This window comes from Eretmochelys imbricata, chromosome 1, assembly GCF_965152235.1.
Source record: "Eretmochelys imbricata isolate rEreImb1 chromosome 1, rEreImb1.hap1, whole genome shotgun sequence".
Classification (NCBI taxonomy): domain Eukaryota; kingdom Metazoa; phylum Chordata; order Testudines; family Cheloniidae; genus Eretmochelys; species Eretmochelys imbricata.
In genome coordinates this window covers 248,188,933-248,206,343 of record NC_135572.1, presented here as the reverse complement: position 1 = coordinate 248,206,343, position 17,411 = coordinate 248,188,933, and the positions used below count along the sequence as shown (strand labels likewise).

General features: G+C 45.4%; 1 protein-coding gene across 1 annotated transcript in view; it reads left to right on the top strand.

The window, feature by feature from the left end:
- CECR2 (CECR2 histone acetyl-lysine reader) overlaps nucleotides 1-11,528 on the top strand; it is a 46,497-nt gene extending 34,969 nt beyond the window's left edge. The window contains exons 11-16 of the mRNA XM_077807502.1: nucleotides 4,923-5,335; nucleotides 6,273-6,401; nucleotides 6,714-7,533; nucleotides 8,889-10,293; nucleotides 10,919-11,024; nucleotides 11,319-11,528. Of these exons, the coding sequence (XP_077663628.1) occupies nucleotides 4,923-5,335; nucleotides 6,273-6,401; nucleotides 6,714-7,533; nucleotides 8,889-10,293; nucleotides 10,919-11,024; nucleotides 11,319-11,324 (2,879 nt within the window). The 3' untranslated portion in view covers nucleotides 11,325-11,528. The remainder of the gene's footprint in view (nucleotides 1-4,922; nucleotides 5,336-6,272; nucleotides 6,402-6,713; nucleotides 7,534-8,888; nucleotides 10,294-10,918; nucleotides 11,025-11,318) is intronic.
- The last annotated feature ends 5,883 nt before the right edge of the window (nucleotides 11,529-17,411 follow it).

The window sequence follows — 17,411 nt, the reverse complement described above, 5'->3', positions numbered from 1 at the left end:
GGCCTGAGACCTAATTAACCTGCACCCCACCCCATATTAAACGAGCCTTGGGTGAAACTTAAGGAATTTATTATTAAAATTTTTTAAAAAAATGTTTTGCTGCTAATAAAGCACCCCCACCTCAGAAATGTCCCTAACGAAAGTTATAACCACCAAGGTTGTAAAAATGCTAAAAAAAATTTTAAAAATCTCAACAAATGGTAAAATAAAGCTCTAACCAGTGTTTTATGCTGACCATCTGCACAAATAAAAAGGGTCAAAATAAAGTTTGCAATTTGGGCATAAAAAATAAAATGTAAAAAACTTGGGCAAAAAAAAAGGAGACATAGGTGCCAGTGACTAATTGGTTAATTTTTTTATTATTTAGGTATATGGAATAATGTAATAGGTTTAATAAATTTAAAAAAAATTTTTTACCTAGTTTTACCTATATAATATAAATGAAAAACAGTGCTTTTTGGGAATCATTTCTGGACTGCAGTTCAACATTAAGCTGCTGGAACCCTGACCCCTCGGCACGACCGTGATGTGCAGAGGCATTGCTGGGAACCCTCAAATAAATAAATCCTGACTGGCCATCGGGCAGAATTTGTCTGTTTATTGGAAGTGATGAGCATAAGAGATTTGGTTGGTACATGTATTCTGTGTGTGTTGCTAATAAATAGATGTTTAAAGCACAATTGTGTAAGGCTCTTTCACTGGGAAAAGGTTCCGCAGACCCATAGAGCCCTAAGCTCCAAGGAAAAGGACAGGTACTTACATTGACCAGGTTTCTTCCTAAGTCCCATGGGTAACAATAGGTGCCTTACTATACCCTGAGCCCCAAGGGAAAGGGGGCTAAATTGATTGGGTCATACCTTACACCCTCAGTAGCGTATTGGTGGGGTGTCCTAAATTGACCAGGCATGCCTTAAGCCCTCGGTAGGGTATAGACAGGGTGCTCTAGTTTTCCACAGGTAACATACTGGTGGAGAATGCGGGCAACCTAGGTCATTTGGATTGAGCCTTATATAGCAGTTGGACAGAATATTTGTGCCCTTCTGGCAATAGGAGTTCAGCCTGTTGACAGAATGAACACGCCAGGGAATAGGGAGAGTGGGAAGTTTATGTTGAAAAGCCAGGAAACTGGCGGAGGAACTAACCCTCCTTTCAAAGTGACTAGCAGACCAAGGTCTGTGCCCATGGGAAGATGATTCTTTTCAAGGGGAAAAATGCACTGGAACATGTTTGTAAAAGGTTTGAAGCATACTGCAATAATATGAAGTCTACAATGAATAAATGGGCTGTAAAGACTGTGGCTGGGTGGGCATTATGGAAAGTGTCTTATAATCTTTCAAGGTTATTAATATCTCAGGAGAGCCAGTTAGAAGACTGTGAATTGGAATTGGGTATGGTAAAGGATACCTTAAATCAGCATAAAGCCTCTGTAAGTAAGGAAATAGAGATATTATGCTTGAAATTGAGGGACACTCAGGTAGTAGTCAGAACAATCCTGCAGGAAAAACGGGATCGGGCCCAAGCAAGCGGCAATCATTCCGCCTGCATGCAACTGATTAAGAGTTGAAATATAAACTGGGAGCCCAGAGGGGCATTGCGGCAGCAGTAAGGGGAGGAATAGGTGCAGATACAAGGAGTACTTCAGATCCCTGAGATGATACTTACCTAGGGAAGGATATTTGGACTGATCCTGAGGGGACAGATCCCGGATGGTCTTACCCCTCAGCCCCATGCCTTTCCCAAAGGTCCATATGCCCCCTTGAGAAGGGAATGGCAGTAATCATGGATGGTAGCAGAATTTACGGACCACCTTAAGAGACAAGAGCTATGAATCAATCCCAGGGGAGTAAATTAAAAGAAAATTTTTTTTCTTCAAGGTGAAAAACAGAGTGAGCGGGTTAACATCTAGAGTTAATACACTGCTCCCTGGAGTTGCCCAGGAACAATTAATTGCAGCAAAAAAGGGGAATCCTGCCATCCATTTGGCATGCAAAAAAAGGGAACGGGCACTGGGGAAACAAATTTGGGGTTTGCAAGAGCAAACTAAGGCAGCTGTGTTGCAGGGACGGTACTTGGTGGCTAAGTAATTACAGGCAAAATCCACCATCTTAAATAAATGCAAAACGCATAAGAATCAGCATAACTGATAAACACAGCACATTATAATTGAATAATTTATAATTGAATAATTGAAATCCAATTGGCTTTGCTTTTAAGCATGGTAATAATGGTGGTATAGGTAAAAAAAAACATCAAAAAAAATACATACAACCAATATGCGAAATCAATCATTGCTGACCATACCCAGAAAGCATACCCTAGTAATGTAACATGGGTATCCCATGGTAATGATGACTGCTCTGGTGAAAGAGTCATCAAGGAGGGGAATTTTAGGCCTGAGACCTAATCAATCCCTGGACCCCCATCCCATATTAAACCAGCTTTCTGTAAAACTCAGGGAGTTCACCACTAAAATTGAAAAAAAGGAATGTTCTACTGCTAAGAAAGCACCCCCACCTCAGGAATGTCCCGAACAAAAGTTATAACCACCAAGGTTATAAAAATGGTAAAAAAAATTTAAAAATATTAAAAAACCCCTCAACAAATGGTAAAATAAGCTCTAACCAGCATTTGATGCTGACCATCTGCACAAACAAAAAGGTCACAATTAAGTTACAATTTGGGCATAAAAAATAAAGTGTAAAAAACTTAAGCAAAAAAACAACAACACATAAGTGCCAGTCCGTAATTGATTACAATTTTTATTATTTAAAAATATAAAATATAATAAATTTAATACATTTTTTTAAAAAGCTAGTTTCACCTATAGAATATAAATAAAAGACAATGCTTTTTGAAAACCTTTTCTGGACTGCAGTTGAACATCAAGCTGCTAAAACTCTAACCCCTCTGCACGACCATAATGTGCAGAGGCATCGCCAAAAACCCCCAAAGTAAATAAATCCTGACTAACCATTGGGTAAAATTTGTCTGTTTATTAAAAATGGCAAACATAAACATGTGCTTAATGTATGTATTCTGTGTGTATGGCTAATAAATAAATGTTTAAAGCACAATTGTGTAAGGCTCTTTCACTGGGAAAAGGTTCTGCAGACCCATAGAGCCCAAAAAGGGCAGGTACTTAAATTGACCAGGTTTCTTCCTAAGTCCCATGGATAAAAATAGATGCCTTACACCATAACAACCCCCCCCTCCCCCATGGGGGTACCTAAATTAATTGGGTCATGCCTTAAGCCTTCGGTAGGGTATATGCGGGATGTCCTAAATTAACCAGGTCACACCTTAAGCCCTTGGTGTAGGGTATAGGAGGGGTGCCCTAAATTTTCGCAGGTAACAGTGCACTTACTCAGCAAGTTCGAGACGATGCTGGCTTTGGCAGAGCAGTGCTGCAAGCTGCAAGACCATGAACTCCAAGCCCACCTCAATTGGCACTGCTTGTGAGCCATCTAGAATGGACCTGACATGAGCAAGCACTCAAAGAAGAAAACACGGTTACCTACCTTTCGTAACTGTTGTTCTTTGAGATGTGTTGCTCATGTCCATTCCGTTACCCGCCCTCCTGCCCCTCTGTCAGAGTTGCCAGCAAGAAGGAACTGAGAGGGCATAGGGCAGGCAGCACCTGATATACTGACACTTGAGCACGGCACTCAAGGGGGCGCTGCAGCCAATCCTACAGGTACTGCTAAGGCAAAAATCTCTGATGACCATGCATGTGGGCGTGCACACACAGCATGGGAATGGACTGGACACGAGCAACACATCTCAAAGAACAACAGTTATGGAAGGTAAGTGACCGTTTTTTTTCCAGTAGTGGTGTGCTGCAAAGAAAATTCTGGAGTGGTCTCAAGAAAACAACTACCATGTGGTTTTCACTGAGTCACTCTCTTGCTGCCCCTGGCATGCCATTCTACTTCTTGTGGACTCCACTGAAATTCAAGAAACTACATCTGAGCAAATTTTCCTGTGGAACTACCGCACAGGGGATGACTGACATCTGTGTAGCATGTTCTGTGCACAAGGATCAGAAAGTGCTTTCAAAACTATAGAGAGAGAATTTCACCTTTTTCTATAATGCACAGCAAAGCTTAACAACAGTCCAAGAAAGTGAATATAATAACCAGATTACACTACTTTGGAATTCCAGTTGGGAAAACATAAGAATTTTTCCAGGACATGGAGGTTGACACCACTCTTAAAATTACCGTAGGATTGTCACTGACTGACTGTTCAGATCCACTATCTTAAGTATCATTTGAGAGTTGATATTTCTAGCAACATAATTCCCCTTAAAACCATTTTAGGATGTTAGTTTGATGCGGTCTTAAAATAAACTGCATCATGAAGGAAACCTGCAAAACACTTTCAAAATACAAACCTGGGAGCTTAAATTCATAACTCTGCTAGACACTAAAAATCACGGACTGAGCAGGGACACTGGATTTGTGGTTTACTTCAACAATCTGTAACCCACTAACTCCCTCTTTTTGTCCTATGACTGCAGAGGTGCTAATGGGCCACTCTACCTTAAATGTGCTAAACAATCTGTCCCACCGTGTATTGTGCTATGATGCTCGCTCTCCCAAATCTGTAGAAGGGCTCTGTATAGCTCAAAAGCTTGTGTCTGTTACCAACAAAAGTTGGCCCAATAAAACATATTACCTCGCCAACCTTGTGTTTCTTGAAAGTCTCCAGTGCAAGTACTGACCAAGTAGGATGAGATCATAACCCAGAGTGGGCTGGTTGCAAACAGTCCTTCCCTTTTCACCTTTCTATTTAGCTTTTCTGAGGAAGATATTTATATAAACATGAGAAGTCAGAGCCTCTAGAGTAGGGACAATCTGACTTTGCCTGATTATCTTTCTCCATTAAGGTCTGTCTCCCTGCCTCTCTTGTTTTGAACACAGAATACACCAAGATGGCATACAACTTGGAGAGATGCTTCCACCGGGCAATGATGAAGCACTTCCCTGGTGAAGATGGGGACACAGATGAGGAGTTCTGGATCAGAGTGGATGGGAAACGGGAGAAGAGGAGCCGTCGGACCGGGCGCTCCAGCACTGGCAATGTTTGGACCCGATCTAGAGACCCTGAGGGCCCAGGCAGGAGACAGCAACACCTGGAGAATGGAGGGAAACCACCGCCATTCCGGGCTACTCCCCGGGCTCCAGCTTCCTCCTCGTCTTCCTCCTCTGCAGAGGATCCAAGTAGCAGCACAATGCAGCCCCCTCGGGAGGTGGGCGCTTCCAACGGCCAAGGCTTCCCTCGCCCACTGCATTATGGTGGAATGCCCAGCCAGGTGCCACACCCTGGCCAGATGGTAAGGACTGGCCTCTGTGATTTTTCACAGATTATAAATGCAGAGAAGGGCCCGAGAATAAAATTGTCTCCTGTAAGTTCCTAGCAGAATCCCTACTGTATGATCGGAACCTCTTATTGTTGGTGGAACATGGGTTCTTATTTCTCTTTTCCTCCTCCCTTTTCCTTCTTTGTCCCTCCATAGTTTTCTCTGTGTCCTTTTAACCTTCTTTGGTTCACGCCTCCATTCTTCCTTCCTGGTGTGATCCATGCAAGACTTGAAAAGTCCCCATGGAAATGGTAAATAAAACACTTTTCTTTGGTGAGTGGTGGACTTATGCCATCAGTTCTACAGATTTTAAGCTTAAACATTTTAGCTCTTAGGGTTGCAAAGATGATACAGTTTTGTCTTCCTGAGACTGCAGATAGACAGCTCAATTGCCTCTGTTGCTACTTATAGCTTCCTAAGCAAAAGCCAAGTAAAATGAACAAGACTGCTGCTTGGAACTCTAGCCCCAGAGGCTCATGTGAAAGATGGAACTACCAAGCAACCTGATAGGAATCCCAGAAGAGTCCCCCTTCTCAATTAATCCAGGCTCTGACAGGGTCTGAGAATTGTCCTGGAACTAGCTGGTGTGGGCTCCTCTCTAATCTGTCTATTGTTAGACTCAAGCTAGCTAGATGTCTGGCAATTGTAAAAAGGCCTGGTCTGTGGGATTCATGGCTGGGAGATTTCTTCTGGTTCCCTGTGTGAAAAAGTAACTTTGTGGCAAGTGAGCTGTATTATTGTACACCACAATCTCCAGCATAGTTCCTCGGAATAAGCACCTGAATTCAGTCAAGAGATTCAAACAGCCTGTTGGCTCTGCTGAGACACACCTCAGTCCATGGCTGCCCAGTATCTGTAGCAGCTTTGCTCTTCTTCAGAGTCTTACAACAGCTTTTGTTTTTCTTTCCAGCGGCCAGCCGTGCCAGGAACATTTGGCCCTCTGCGGGGATCAGATCCAGCTAAACTGTATGGATCACCACGAGTACCAGAACCCCACCCTGGAGATCCAGTTCAGCAGCACCAGCACTTTGCCATGCAGGTAAGAGCCTTGCTTTGAAATTCAGGTATACAGTGTCCTAGCCTCTTAGAGGAAATAGAGTGGATCCAGAGAGCTGGGAGCCGTGGTCTGCCCTTCTGTACTCATGGTGTATGAGTCAGTGACTGCGGTTTCCACCTCAGTGCATTCATTGGTTACAATGCCAAATGGCATCCTCTGCCTGGGGAGGGATCTGTCCCATGCTGTGAGTCACTGATTCTTTCCTGTCTCCTCCTGTTACTCTTTGTAGCTTTTCATGTGCCAGTAAGTGATGATTCTTTCATTGAACCTGGCCCCTTTCTCTTCCTCCAACAGTCTACAGTCGGACTGAATGAACACAGAGGACACAGACTGGCTGCACCAGAGAAGCAGGTGTGTGCAGGGCCAACACATGTCTCTGCACTGGGGCCACGGCCTGGATCCCTGCAGCTTGGGCGGATGAGTGGCCCTCCCCCAGATGCTAGTATGTACCCCCCAGTGCAGTTCCAGCAAGGATTTATTCCTCCAAGGCACAATGGACCTCCAATGAGACCACCTGAGAGCTCAGAGGTCCCCCCAGGCCATATGTATAGACCATATAAATATCTAAATCGAGCGCATCCTGCTGCATGGAATGGAAGCCACAGTGCAACAAACCAGACCTCCCTGGGCCCAGACGAGAAGCCCCCCTTGAGCACAGGACCTTCTTTGCAGTCTCGTGCTCTTAGTCACATGATGGACCCTCGGGCAATAAGACCACCTCTGCCTCCCAGCCAGTGGACTGAGCAATCAAATTTCCTACCTCATGGGGTCCCTGCCTCAGGATACATCAGACCACCTGGTAAAGCCACCGGTCAGAGAATGCAGCAGCCTCCAGCCTCTGTGTTTGGGGGACCCCCTCAGGTTCAGAGAGGATGCCAAGGTGGGGATTCCATGATGGACAGTCCAGAGATGATTGCCATCCAACAGCTGTCATCTCGCGTGTGCCCACCGGGTGTGCCTTACCACCCCCGTCAGCCTCCTCCCCCGCATCTGCCTGGTCCCTTCCCACAGCTGGCCCATGTTGCATCAGCAAATGTGCAGCCCCCGAAACCAGTCTTGGGTAACGGAAACTCTCAGGATGCCAGTCAGACAGTGGAGCCAGAAAGCAACCGAGGTAATTTTAATGCATGCTATTGGTCTGAAGAGGCCAGCAGTCACTGCCAGAGTTGTTTAACTTTTCATTTCCTTTTTTCGTTTCCACACCTTTCCCCTTCACCATTATATACAGTTTCACTCACTTTTGATAGACTGCCCATTTCACTGGTCAGTAGGTTTTGTTGTTAAAGGAAAATGGCACTATTTTTCTAGACCAAGCAGCTCAAGCCACTCTTTTCACCTACACCAAATTGAAATGGGATGGGGGGAGTGGTCACGTAATTATAATTTAGCATTTATGCATCTAGCACAGACAGCAGCTCTCTTGCTTGCAAGGTGATGTCATTTTGTGACAAAGTCAGTGTTGGAGCCCCATGCAGAAACTGTAAGCTAGATCCCAAACTACTTAGAGTGGCTTAAAACACTTTGATACATAGTTAAACACGTTATATATTGGCTAAACCAGCTGCTAAGCACACAGACGTACTTAATTGTTTATATTTATATAATTAGAAATGCAAGAAATCGAAGAGAGAGAAGTCTAAAATCATCAGGCTGTTATTAAAGCATAGACATTTTTTTTTTGTGTGTTTGGTTTTTATTAAATTTTACTTAATAACAGTTGGAATGAAGCAACAAGAACTTCTAGGTTTTGGATTACAGATATTTTCATATTTAACTCTTTAAAGCTAGGACCTTATCTTCTTTTCCACATCACATCAAGAGCCCTGATCCTGCTGGGCATTACCACAGGACCAATAATAATAGTACGTAACATTTCAAGAGTTGACTTGGAATTTATGTAAAAGTTGATTTCCCCAAAGTGTTAGAATTTACTTTAATTTGCAGTGCATTGACGAGCATCATCAATGCATGGTCTGGAAAGCTGTTTTGTTTGGGGTCTTCTCTAATTTTTAAACAGGATTCACCTGCCACCTCTGGAGCAGTAGTAGCTTTGGTGGTGGTGGTTCCCAGCATGGAAAATGTGCTGGCTGGCAACCAACACTCAACATTTAAGCCATTGGCCTACAAGCTGGCTAGTGACAGTAATCGGCCAACAGCCAAGGTAACATGGCAGCTATGTTAAAGAAATGGTTAAATATCGTTGTTCAAGAAGTGAGGTGCAGTGACTTTGGGCTGACAACAGCAGGAATGGATGTCAGGGAGATGAAGAAGGGGTAGGCTGGGAGGGAAAGAGAGGGGCTGGTGTTCTTCCTTGCGAATCTAGATCCTGGGGATATTTGGTACATGTGATTAAAGTGGCAGGAATTACTAACTGGCAAATGTACTTTAGTGGAAAAAAAGTCTACTTCGTGAAATCAAACAAAGTTGTGATTTTTTTTTTTTAAATTCTTTCCACTTCCCCTTTTGCAGTGGAGCCCCCACCTGGAGTAGAGGAGAAGGCTCAGTGCATCAGTGTTCCAGAAGGGACGTACCCCAAACTGCTACCTCATTCCAACCCCCCCCTACAGATGGACTGCACCAGACGGAACTTGCCACGGGAGAGGGAGGGAGATGACTCTGGAACTAAAAATGACCTGAAGGCAATGCAGAGCAAGAGTGCCTGGCCAGCACAGAGCACCTACACTGGCCCGACAGGCCAGGTGTGCGTGAGAGACCTTGTGACAGCACCTGAGAGAGGGCCTGGCCCTGAAAATGGGGCTGTAGGTGAAGGACCCTCCAGTGGCAATGAGGGGAAAGGACTGGCTGTTAACATCTTGGAGAAGCCCCTTTGTCCTGGGGGGAAGACTTTGTCAGAGGTCGCTGTGCCTTGTATGGGACAAAACACCAGTACTCCTGGTGTGGATGGAGGCTCAGTGGGAGGGGCTCCGAGCCAGTTTCCCCCTCTCTACATGCCTGGTTTGGAGTATCCAAATTCGGCTACACGTTACCATATCAATCCAGGACTGCAGGGGTTCAGCCCTATGATGGGAGGGAAGCCTCCCTCTGTGTCCCATCCACAGCATTTCCCCACTCGGGGCTTTCAGCATAGTAACACCCATCCCAGTGTCTTTCCTCGGTATCGCCCCCATCAGGGAGTGCCATACCCCTATCAGCCACAGCCTCCACCTTCCTACCACCACTATCAGCGACCTCCATACTACACTTGTCCACAAGGCTACTCAGACTGGCAAAGGCCTCTCCACCCCCAGGCCAACCCTGGTGGGCATCCGCCCGCCCACCCACCTCTGGCCAGGCCTTCTTTCTCAGACAGGGGGAACGTGGGTAGTCTGCAGGGCTGCGAGGCATTCAGCTCTGCCCTGGCGTCCCCAAACCGAATGGACATGGCAAGCGCCAAAGAGGTTCCTCCAGGCGATGGGCAGGATCCAGGGCCTGAAGATGAGAAGTCAGATGAATCCCAGGAGAGGCCAGAGAGTCCCAAAGAGTTTCTTGATTTGGACAACCATAACGCAGCCACCAAGAGGCAGAGCTCGGTGGCAGCAGGGGAGTTCCTGTATGGGGCTCTCCCCCCGCCTCTGAGTTCTGGGATCGGATTTGGTCCATCAGCTTTCCCTCCCCATGGGGTGATGCTGCAGACAGGGTCTCCTTATGCATCTCGGCATCCAGCCAGTCATTTCCAGCCCAGGACCTATGGATCACCAGTGAACGCTCACCTGTCTCGTCATCCAGCAACTGGCCAAGCCAATGGCCTCACTCAGGAGGGGCCCCTGTACCGCTGCCGGGAAGAGAACATGGGTCACTTTCAGGCCCTACTGATGGAGCAGAGAGGCAGCGGAGGTGGCATGGGGGGGGCCCAGGACATGTACAGACCACCGGGGTAAGATTGTTTTCCACAGGAAGGGGGGAAAATTGGGGGATGTGATGAGTGTTGGGTGCTCTTGGAAAAGGTCTAGATTTGGAATCCGAGGTGCTGGTAGGAAGAACAAATTGACAAAATAGTTCTGCTGTCATAGGTCAGGCGTCTACAAAACTTGGGGAGAATTTCATGGCAGTTTTTAAAGAGCACAGTAATAGAAATGAGAGAGACCCACCAAGCTGTCTGTTCCATCCCTTTACCAATGCTTCATCTTACCAGTCAGAACATGTCTATTGTTTTGTCCAGTTTTACATGTCTCCTGAGCAATGGGGGAAGCCCCCTACCCTAAATTACCACAGAGGAAACCAATCCTCCTTGCCATTTCACATGCCACTTTTCATTCCAGCATAGAAAATGGTGCTGTTTTAAGAATTGGCCTCCCACCCAAAGACAAATGCACAAAAAAAACCTGGCTTAGGGGTGGGGCCATGGTCTGGTGTGGGGGAATTCAGAGAGAGGGGCGGGTCTAGATTGAGTGTAATTAAAATACATATTTGTATGTAAATAATCTGTACACACCATGCAGATGAGATTTATTCTTGCTGGTTTTGTGCTAAAACTCTCCTTTCATTCAACGTGGTTCCAGAATGCAAATACACCAGACCCAAGCATCCTTCCCGAAGGTGCTTACAGCAACCACATCCCGGGAGGAGCTGCCACCACAAAAACCATCAGCATTGCCTCTGGATCAAGTAAGAGCCAGCGAAGAGCAGAGTTCAGATGAGAACTTTTCTCCTTCACTAATTAAAGAAGTGAAATATTTGGAAGTGGGTTGGGGGAAGGAGGGAAATGGAACAATTCTGGTGGGAAGGAAATAAGATTCTCCTGATGCTCGTAGCTGAATCCCTGACTGTAGATTATACCTGGGACAACACCTGTCCCGTCACTTGTGTTGAAGTAGTTGTACTGTAAATGACGGAGCATTTTCTTTGTAATACTCCTTGGTTAAGCAAATAACCGTGCAACTTTTGTTCTTCCTCTTACAGAGCTAGTCCAAGGAAGGAAGAACCCCAAGGAGATGAAAGCCACACGTGATTTGGACATGGGGGAAGGAGGACATAGGCCTCCTACCTTCTCCATCTCCCCAGCAGCATGTAGCTTCCAGGGTCCAGTGGAACATGGTGCCTTGATGGCTCTTGTGTGTGTTTAAACATGGGATAGTCCTGGGTCCCTGGCTACCGACCGTATGGCTGATCTCAACAGCGCAGAGGATGCATCTCAAACTAGTGGCTTGTCATGACTGAAGAGTGTATCTCATTCAGGGTTTGGGTTGGGAGGGGGAGATTGAAACTGTCATGAACTGCTAAACTCAGGTATATTTTTCAGGGTGGAAGAGGGACGACGATGGAATTTACTTGTAGTATTAACGTGTGTGTTTGGAGCTGGATCCAGTTTACAGAATTTACCTGTTGCCTTTTTTAATAAATTTCTGTTGTTGGTGAATGTATTGTACATAATGGGGGAGGGATGGGACCCAGCTTGTAGTAGGCGTAGCACTGGGGTGATCCTTAACTGTTTACAATCATGTCACACACAAATCTTTCAGGGCAGGGCAATGGGGGAGATGATGGGAACTTGCAACTTTCTATTCCCCCCCCCCATTTCCTTCCAGTCCTCTAGAGCTAAGACACGACCCTGTAATTGATCACAGGGACTGCTCAGGAGCAAAGCATAGCACTCTCCTCTTCTACCCGGTAGTTGAGTGCACGTCCACCTCCTGCCTACATGGGGAACAAGGAAACCAGGACCAGGAACTGAAAGTCTCTCATAGCATTGTCCTCTAGGCATTTCTGGTATGAGTTATCTGGGTAACAGCAATTGGCTAATTATTCATTTGTACCTTAGTCTTCTTTCGGTGAAGCCAATGCAGTTTGGAGTAAGAAATGTGGAATGGTATCATGGAGTTGTTGTCTTTATTGGAACAAGTAATTGTGCTAGCATATAATACCCCTTAGAAAGGAGACAGGAATAGAGATATTCCTGGTTTTCTCTCAGTGTAACTTGACTATTGTCATCTTCAATGAAAGCAAAGCAGAAATAGAGCCCCTCTTAAATTCTGAGAACTCCAGCTTTCAGGTGAAATAGGAAATGGAGCTGCTTTAGGGAGGGTCTGTCTGATGCAGTGCGAACAAGTTGTCAACCTGTGACATCAGCTTTGGACGTTTTGTAAATTAGTAGATAAATGTGAATCAGAAATTATTTCTTATAGCTAGAGTGGTTAAGGGGCACAGTGGAGGTTGTGGAGTGGGGCAAGAATGCCTCGGGTTAATGCACTAGTCTTTCCTGCTAGAACTTAAGTTTAAATCTCGCTTTGATTACAAATTGAATGAGTTTGGTGGGTCTTATCCTTGCCCGTTAGAAGCAGATATTTGTCCACATCGTAAAGCCACCAAGCAGGCACAGCTGAGAGTCCTGGAGGCAGGACTAGGTCTGTGGGGCAAGAAGGGAAGGTATTGCTGCACTGGTGGAATTGTGCAGGGGCCCGGGGTTGGTATAAGGCACGCTGCTGGATAGGACTGGGGTGCATCCGCAGAGCGGCATGAAGCACCTCTGCCCCAGCACCTGCATCTGTACTCTTACTTCTTTTATCCACAGCTTTCGTGAGATTCAGAAACTTGCTGGATTAAAAACAAAAATTCTTGAAGCTGTCCAGATGAGGAAAGAATAATGTTTTAGTGTTTGTCACACTTCCTAGTAACTCTGGCTGGTCTGCTGCTATGATACCATTTACCTCTAGCAATGTTTTGTCGGGTTCCAGGCGTTTTCCTAACTCTGGGCCCACAAACTTAACAGGAGTGTAAGCATCAGTGTACTCTGCTACCCAGACACACACACTTGCAGGGGTATTCACACTAGAATCAAATAGGCTTTGAGTGGCAAGCGTGTTTCTAAAATGCAATTCTTCTTACTCCATGTTGAAGTCAACCTGTGAATTGTCTGCCCCCTGCTTATGGCAGTGCCCTGATTATTTGGCTTATGCCCAAGCCCTCATTCAACTCAGAGGAAAATTAGTATAAAATATTTGAATATCTAATTACATAGACCATCACGTTAGTGAAGTGTCAGTTTTAATTAGTCTTTATTCTGTTCAGCAGACAGGGAGCAGCTATCCTTGGCAGTGTGGTGAAGCACGGACAGGGGTTCTCAACTTTCTTTCTGAGCCCCACTCCTCCCCAACATGATATAAAAACTCCACAGCCTGCAGGGGGAGAGAGGAAGAGTGGCTCTGGGCTTCAGCCACAGGGCACCGGAGCTCAGGGCTTCTGCCCCAGGGGTGCCGGGCTCCTGCCCCACAGGGCACCATGGCTTGAGGCTTTAACCCCATGGGTGGGGGGCCTCATGGCTATGGGCTTCAGCCCTGTGATTGGAGGGGCTCGAGGCTTCTGCCATGGGGTGCCAGCACTTGGGGCTCTGAGCATTCTGCCCTGGGCCCCAGCCAGTGTAAAGCTGGCCTTGCTTCATGGACCCCCTGCAAATGGCTCGTAGACCCCGTTGAGAACCACTGAGCTAGAACACAGGAAATGGAAATGCAGCTCACCACTAGAATGAATGGGAGTTGGGCAATCTCTTCTCTCTGAGAGAGAGGCTTAGTCCAATTCACTGAATGGAAGTACTGAAACAGTGTCAAGTATTTATAAAAAGTGCGGTGTGCATGTGTGGCCACATTCCCAGATGATAAACCTGGCCAGCAGGGAAAGTTTTAAATACAGTAATTATTCCTGTTTAAAAACCTTTGGTTCATTGTGGATATAAAAGAACTAAAACAAAAGAGCACATTTAAAAACTAAGAAACTCTAAATATAATTTTGTGGCCAAACATCTGAAACGCTGGAAATTGAATTCAGATTCTACAAACAACCCCTACCCCAGTACAGCACAGGCCCTGCATATGATGTAAGGTGGCAGCTATACCAAATATTTAAAGTACTTTTCAACTTCCTGTAAACTCCTCTTTGTAGGATAGGAGGGCTTGTAAATTGTAGAGAATGAGATAAAGCACTTGCGTCTGCAGTTAATAGTAGTATTGGAAATGGGGTTTGAGTGGATATCTCAGTGTAAATGGATGGTCCGATGTCAGCCCCACATCAAAACGGAGCAGAGCTGCATATGATGAGAATAGTGTGGTTTGTTCTCTCTCCCTAGAGAGGGTTGTGGAATGGTAGATAATGCTGAGTGTTTGAACACCATATACAGAGCGTGAGATATCAAAGTATGGCCGTCTCTTGACCTAGTGGAAATGTGGGAGGGAGGAGGGACAAGGGTGATCTGTATCCAATGAACAAGAGACAGGATAGAGTAGCTAACTCCATTCTAGGAAGGTCTGTAGGTGATGGCTTTTATGTAGTGTGTAGTTAGTATGTTATTGGATTATGGGCTGCTGTAATGGGGCACATCAGGGCCATAACCAGGGCAGGGCAGATGCCCAGGGCGCAAAGCCACGGGGGCAGAGAAATGCCGGGGGGAAAAAAGGCAGGGGGTGCAAATATGCTTTCTCGCCCCCGGCGCTAAAATATCTAGTTACAACTCTGGGGCACATGGCTTATATTGGAAATATATGACAGGAATCATGATTGGCTACAGTAACCAGGAGTAGGATGTTCTGGGACAGAATTGTTTGTGGAATCTTAACTCTGAATCTCCAGCTTTTCAAACAGTTTGTTCATAAATTGTTATTTCTATTACAGTATTGCCTAGGAATCCCACTCAGGGATCAGGACCCCAGCCCACGAGGCACTGTACAACAAATCACAAAGAAAACAGCCCTGCCCCTGGGGGCTCATACACTACATAATAAATAGGATACAACAGGTGGGAAAAAAGAGAGTCAGAGTGGACTGGGAGAATGAAGGAACAATAAAAAGAATAGAGATTAGTGGAAAAGCAGAAGTTACAGCTCACCACTTGCCTAGTCAATGCCAGGCAGGAGTGATTTTAGGCATCATTGCAGAGAAATTATTAAGGAGGATTTTAAAGAGAATAGGTAGTAGCTCTTATGAATATTGACAGGGTATTTTTTTTTCCATGCATTGGTGAGAGAAATTGTAACTTTACTTTAAAATTTCCTGACTCTTGAACATTTTAATTTTATCACTGCTACACATCAGTAAGGTTTTTAGCAGATGTACAGTTGGTTGCTGTGCTTCCTGATTGGGCCCCTAAGCACTACCGTAATACAAATGAACAATAAGTAATCCCTCTTTAGAAAGCATATTAAACCCGTGATATGTGAAAACGTTTTGCAGCTGTACTAGTTCAGGTGCGTAGAACAGGTTTTGCTATAATTACCAATGTGGGGCAAAAACCAGGCTATGTAATATTTAGAATAGATACTGTGCTGAAAGATCCTGTGACCACCAACACACATGACATAGGTTTCAAACTGATCCTCACAGCTGTATAAACTACCCCAGACCCTTGGACTTTTTTGTTTCATTTGTTTTGTTTCATTTTTCTGTGAGTAATATGTGATGGAGCTCCAGGGATGTTGAACTGCCCGTGTAAACTTGAGTTTAAGAAGTCTGCAACCTGTGGCTGTGCAGTGATTAAGCTTAATCCAATGCCGTGTGGAGTTTATGAACTCCATGGAGGACCAGTAAAAACGTAAGAAGTAACTTCAAAATGAACCCACCAAACCACTCAAAAATAATCAAGGCACCAGTCCTTAATCAGGACAATATAGTAAACCAAATTTGGAGTTTCTAGCTGAGCTGTTTGATTGATGACTCCAGAAAGTGTGAGGAACCATTTTTGGAAAAGCAAACTGCTGGTTTTTGGTTGTTTTTTTTTTTTTGGGGGGGGGGGGGGCAGAGGGGGGTTTGGTCTCAAGTGGTCGCACCTGATGAACACCTTGCTGTATGACTCCCCAGATTTTCTGAAACATATCTCTGGCATAGGAGCACCATGTGTGAGAAATCTCAAGTGGATTGGTATAATTTTTTCAAAGCTAGTTTCTTGGAGGCTTGGCGAGATATCACAATTAATGGTTTAGCAGAAAACTAGTCACGGCCTTAACTATGGAGGGGGTGTCTTCCATTTTGCTGATGAATGCAGGCTTTCCTGCAGCTTTTCTTCCCTCACACTGCAGCCCTCCTCCATTTAAAATGAAAAAGGCAGTAATTAGACAATAACCTGTTGTATTTTCCCTCCTGCTATTCAGTCTCTTCATAACCTGTAGGTCATTAGCCGTGTCTTTATGCCCAGCCAGGATTGTGTCCATATCCTTTATGACCTCATCCTGTTTCCAGTTTCAAGGTGGCAGTGGGGAGACACATCTTTAGGGTGCTGCCTGTCAGTCATTGTGCAGCAACACGCTGACTTTGGGGCTTGCAAAGGACGTGGTTAGGTGAGGAGAAGATGCAGAACAAGGTCATGGTTAGTGGTAAACCTGCAGTTCCCATCATCCCAAGGGTACTTCAGAGACTGAACAGTGGCACCTGTACGGATGCCAGTGGTTCCTGTTGCATAGCAGCGGTGCAGCTGGATCTAGTTTAATAAAACCACCCTGTAAAAACTTCTACTTCAGCCCTTTGGTGTGGAGGGCTGCTGCTGTGTATTTCCTATTCTGCTTTATGCACACAGCACTAGTGGTTGAACAGCAGGTGTGTGAGCACTGTGCCCTCTCTCTAAAGCTGAGATTGAGATGGCAGGTCATGAAAGTGTTGTTGCAGCTGCAGGTCATGTGATGCGCTTAATAGCATGTGCGTATTGTAACCGAAAAGGCGTCTCAAACACTGACCTTCCAGCCTTTCCCCATCTGTATCTGTTTAACATACAGATGGGGTAAAGCACATTCCAGTTTTGCTGGACCCCTGCCGCCCATGCGGAAGGAAAATACTTTTAACTGGCACATAATGAACCTACCATTCTTGCTCCCTCCATTCCCCACCCCACCAATCAGCGAAAAAAACCTCTGCTTTTCCAAATGCCTTTGAATAAGAAATGTCCTGGTGAGAGCTGGGCTAATCAGTCCCCTGTGTGTGGGAAGCCGGGGCAGTGTGTGTTTGGTGGAACTGGGAATCAGGATCCAAGTGTGTTTTCAGTGCCTGTGTTGGGTTTAATGAGCTGCATGATGCTACATC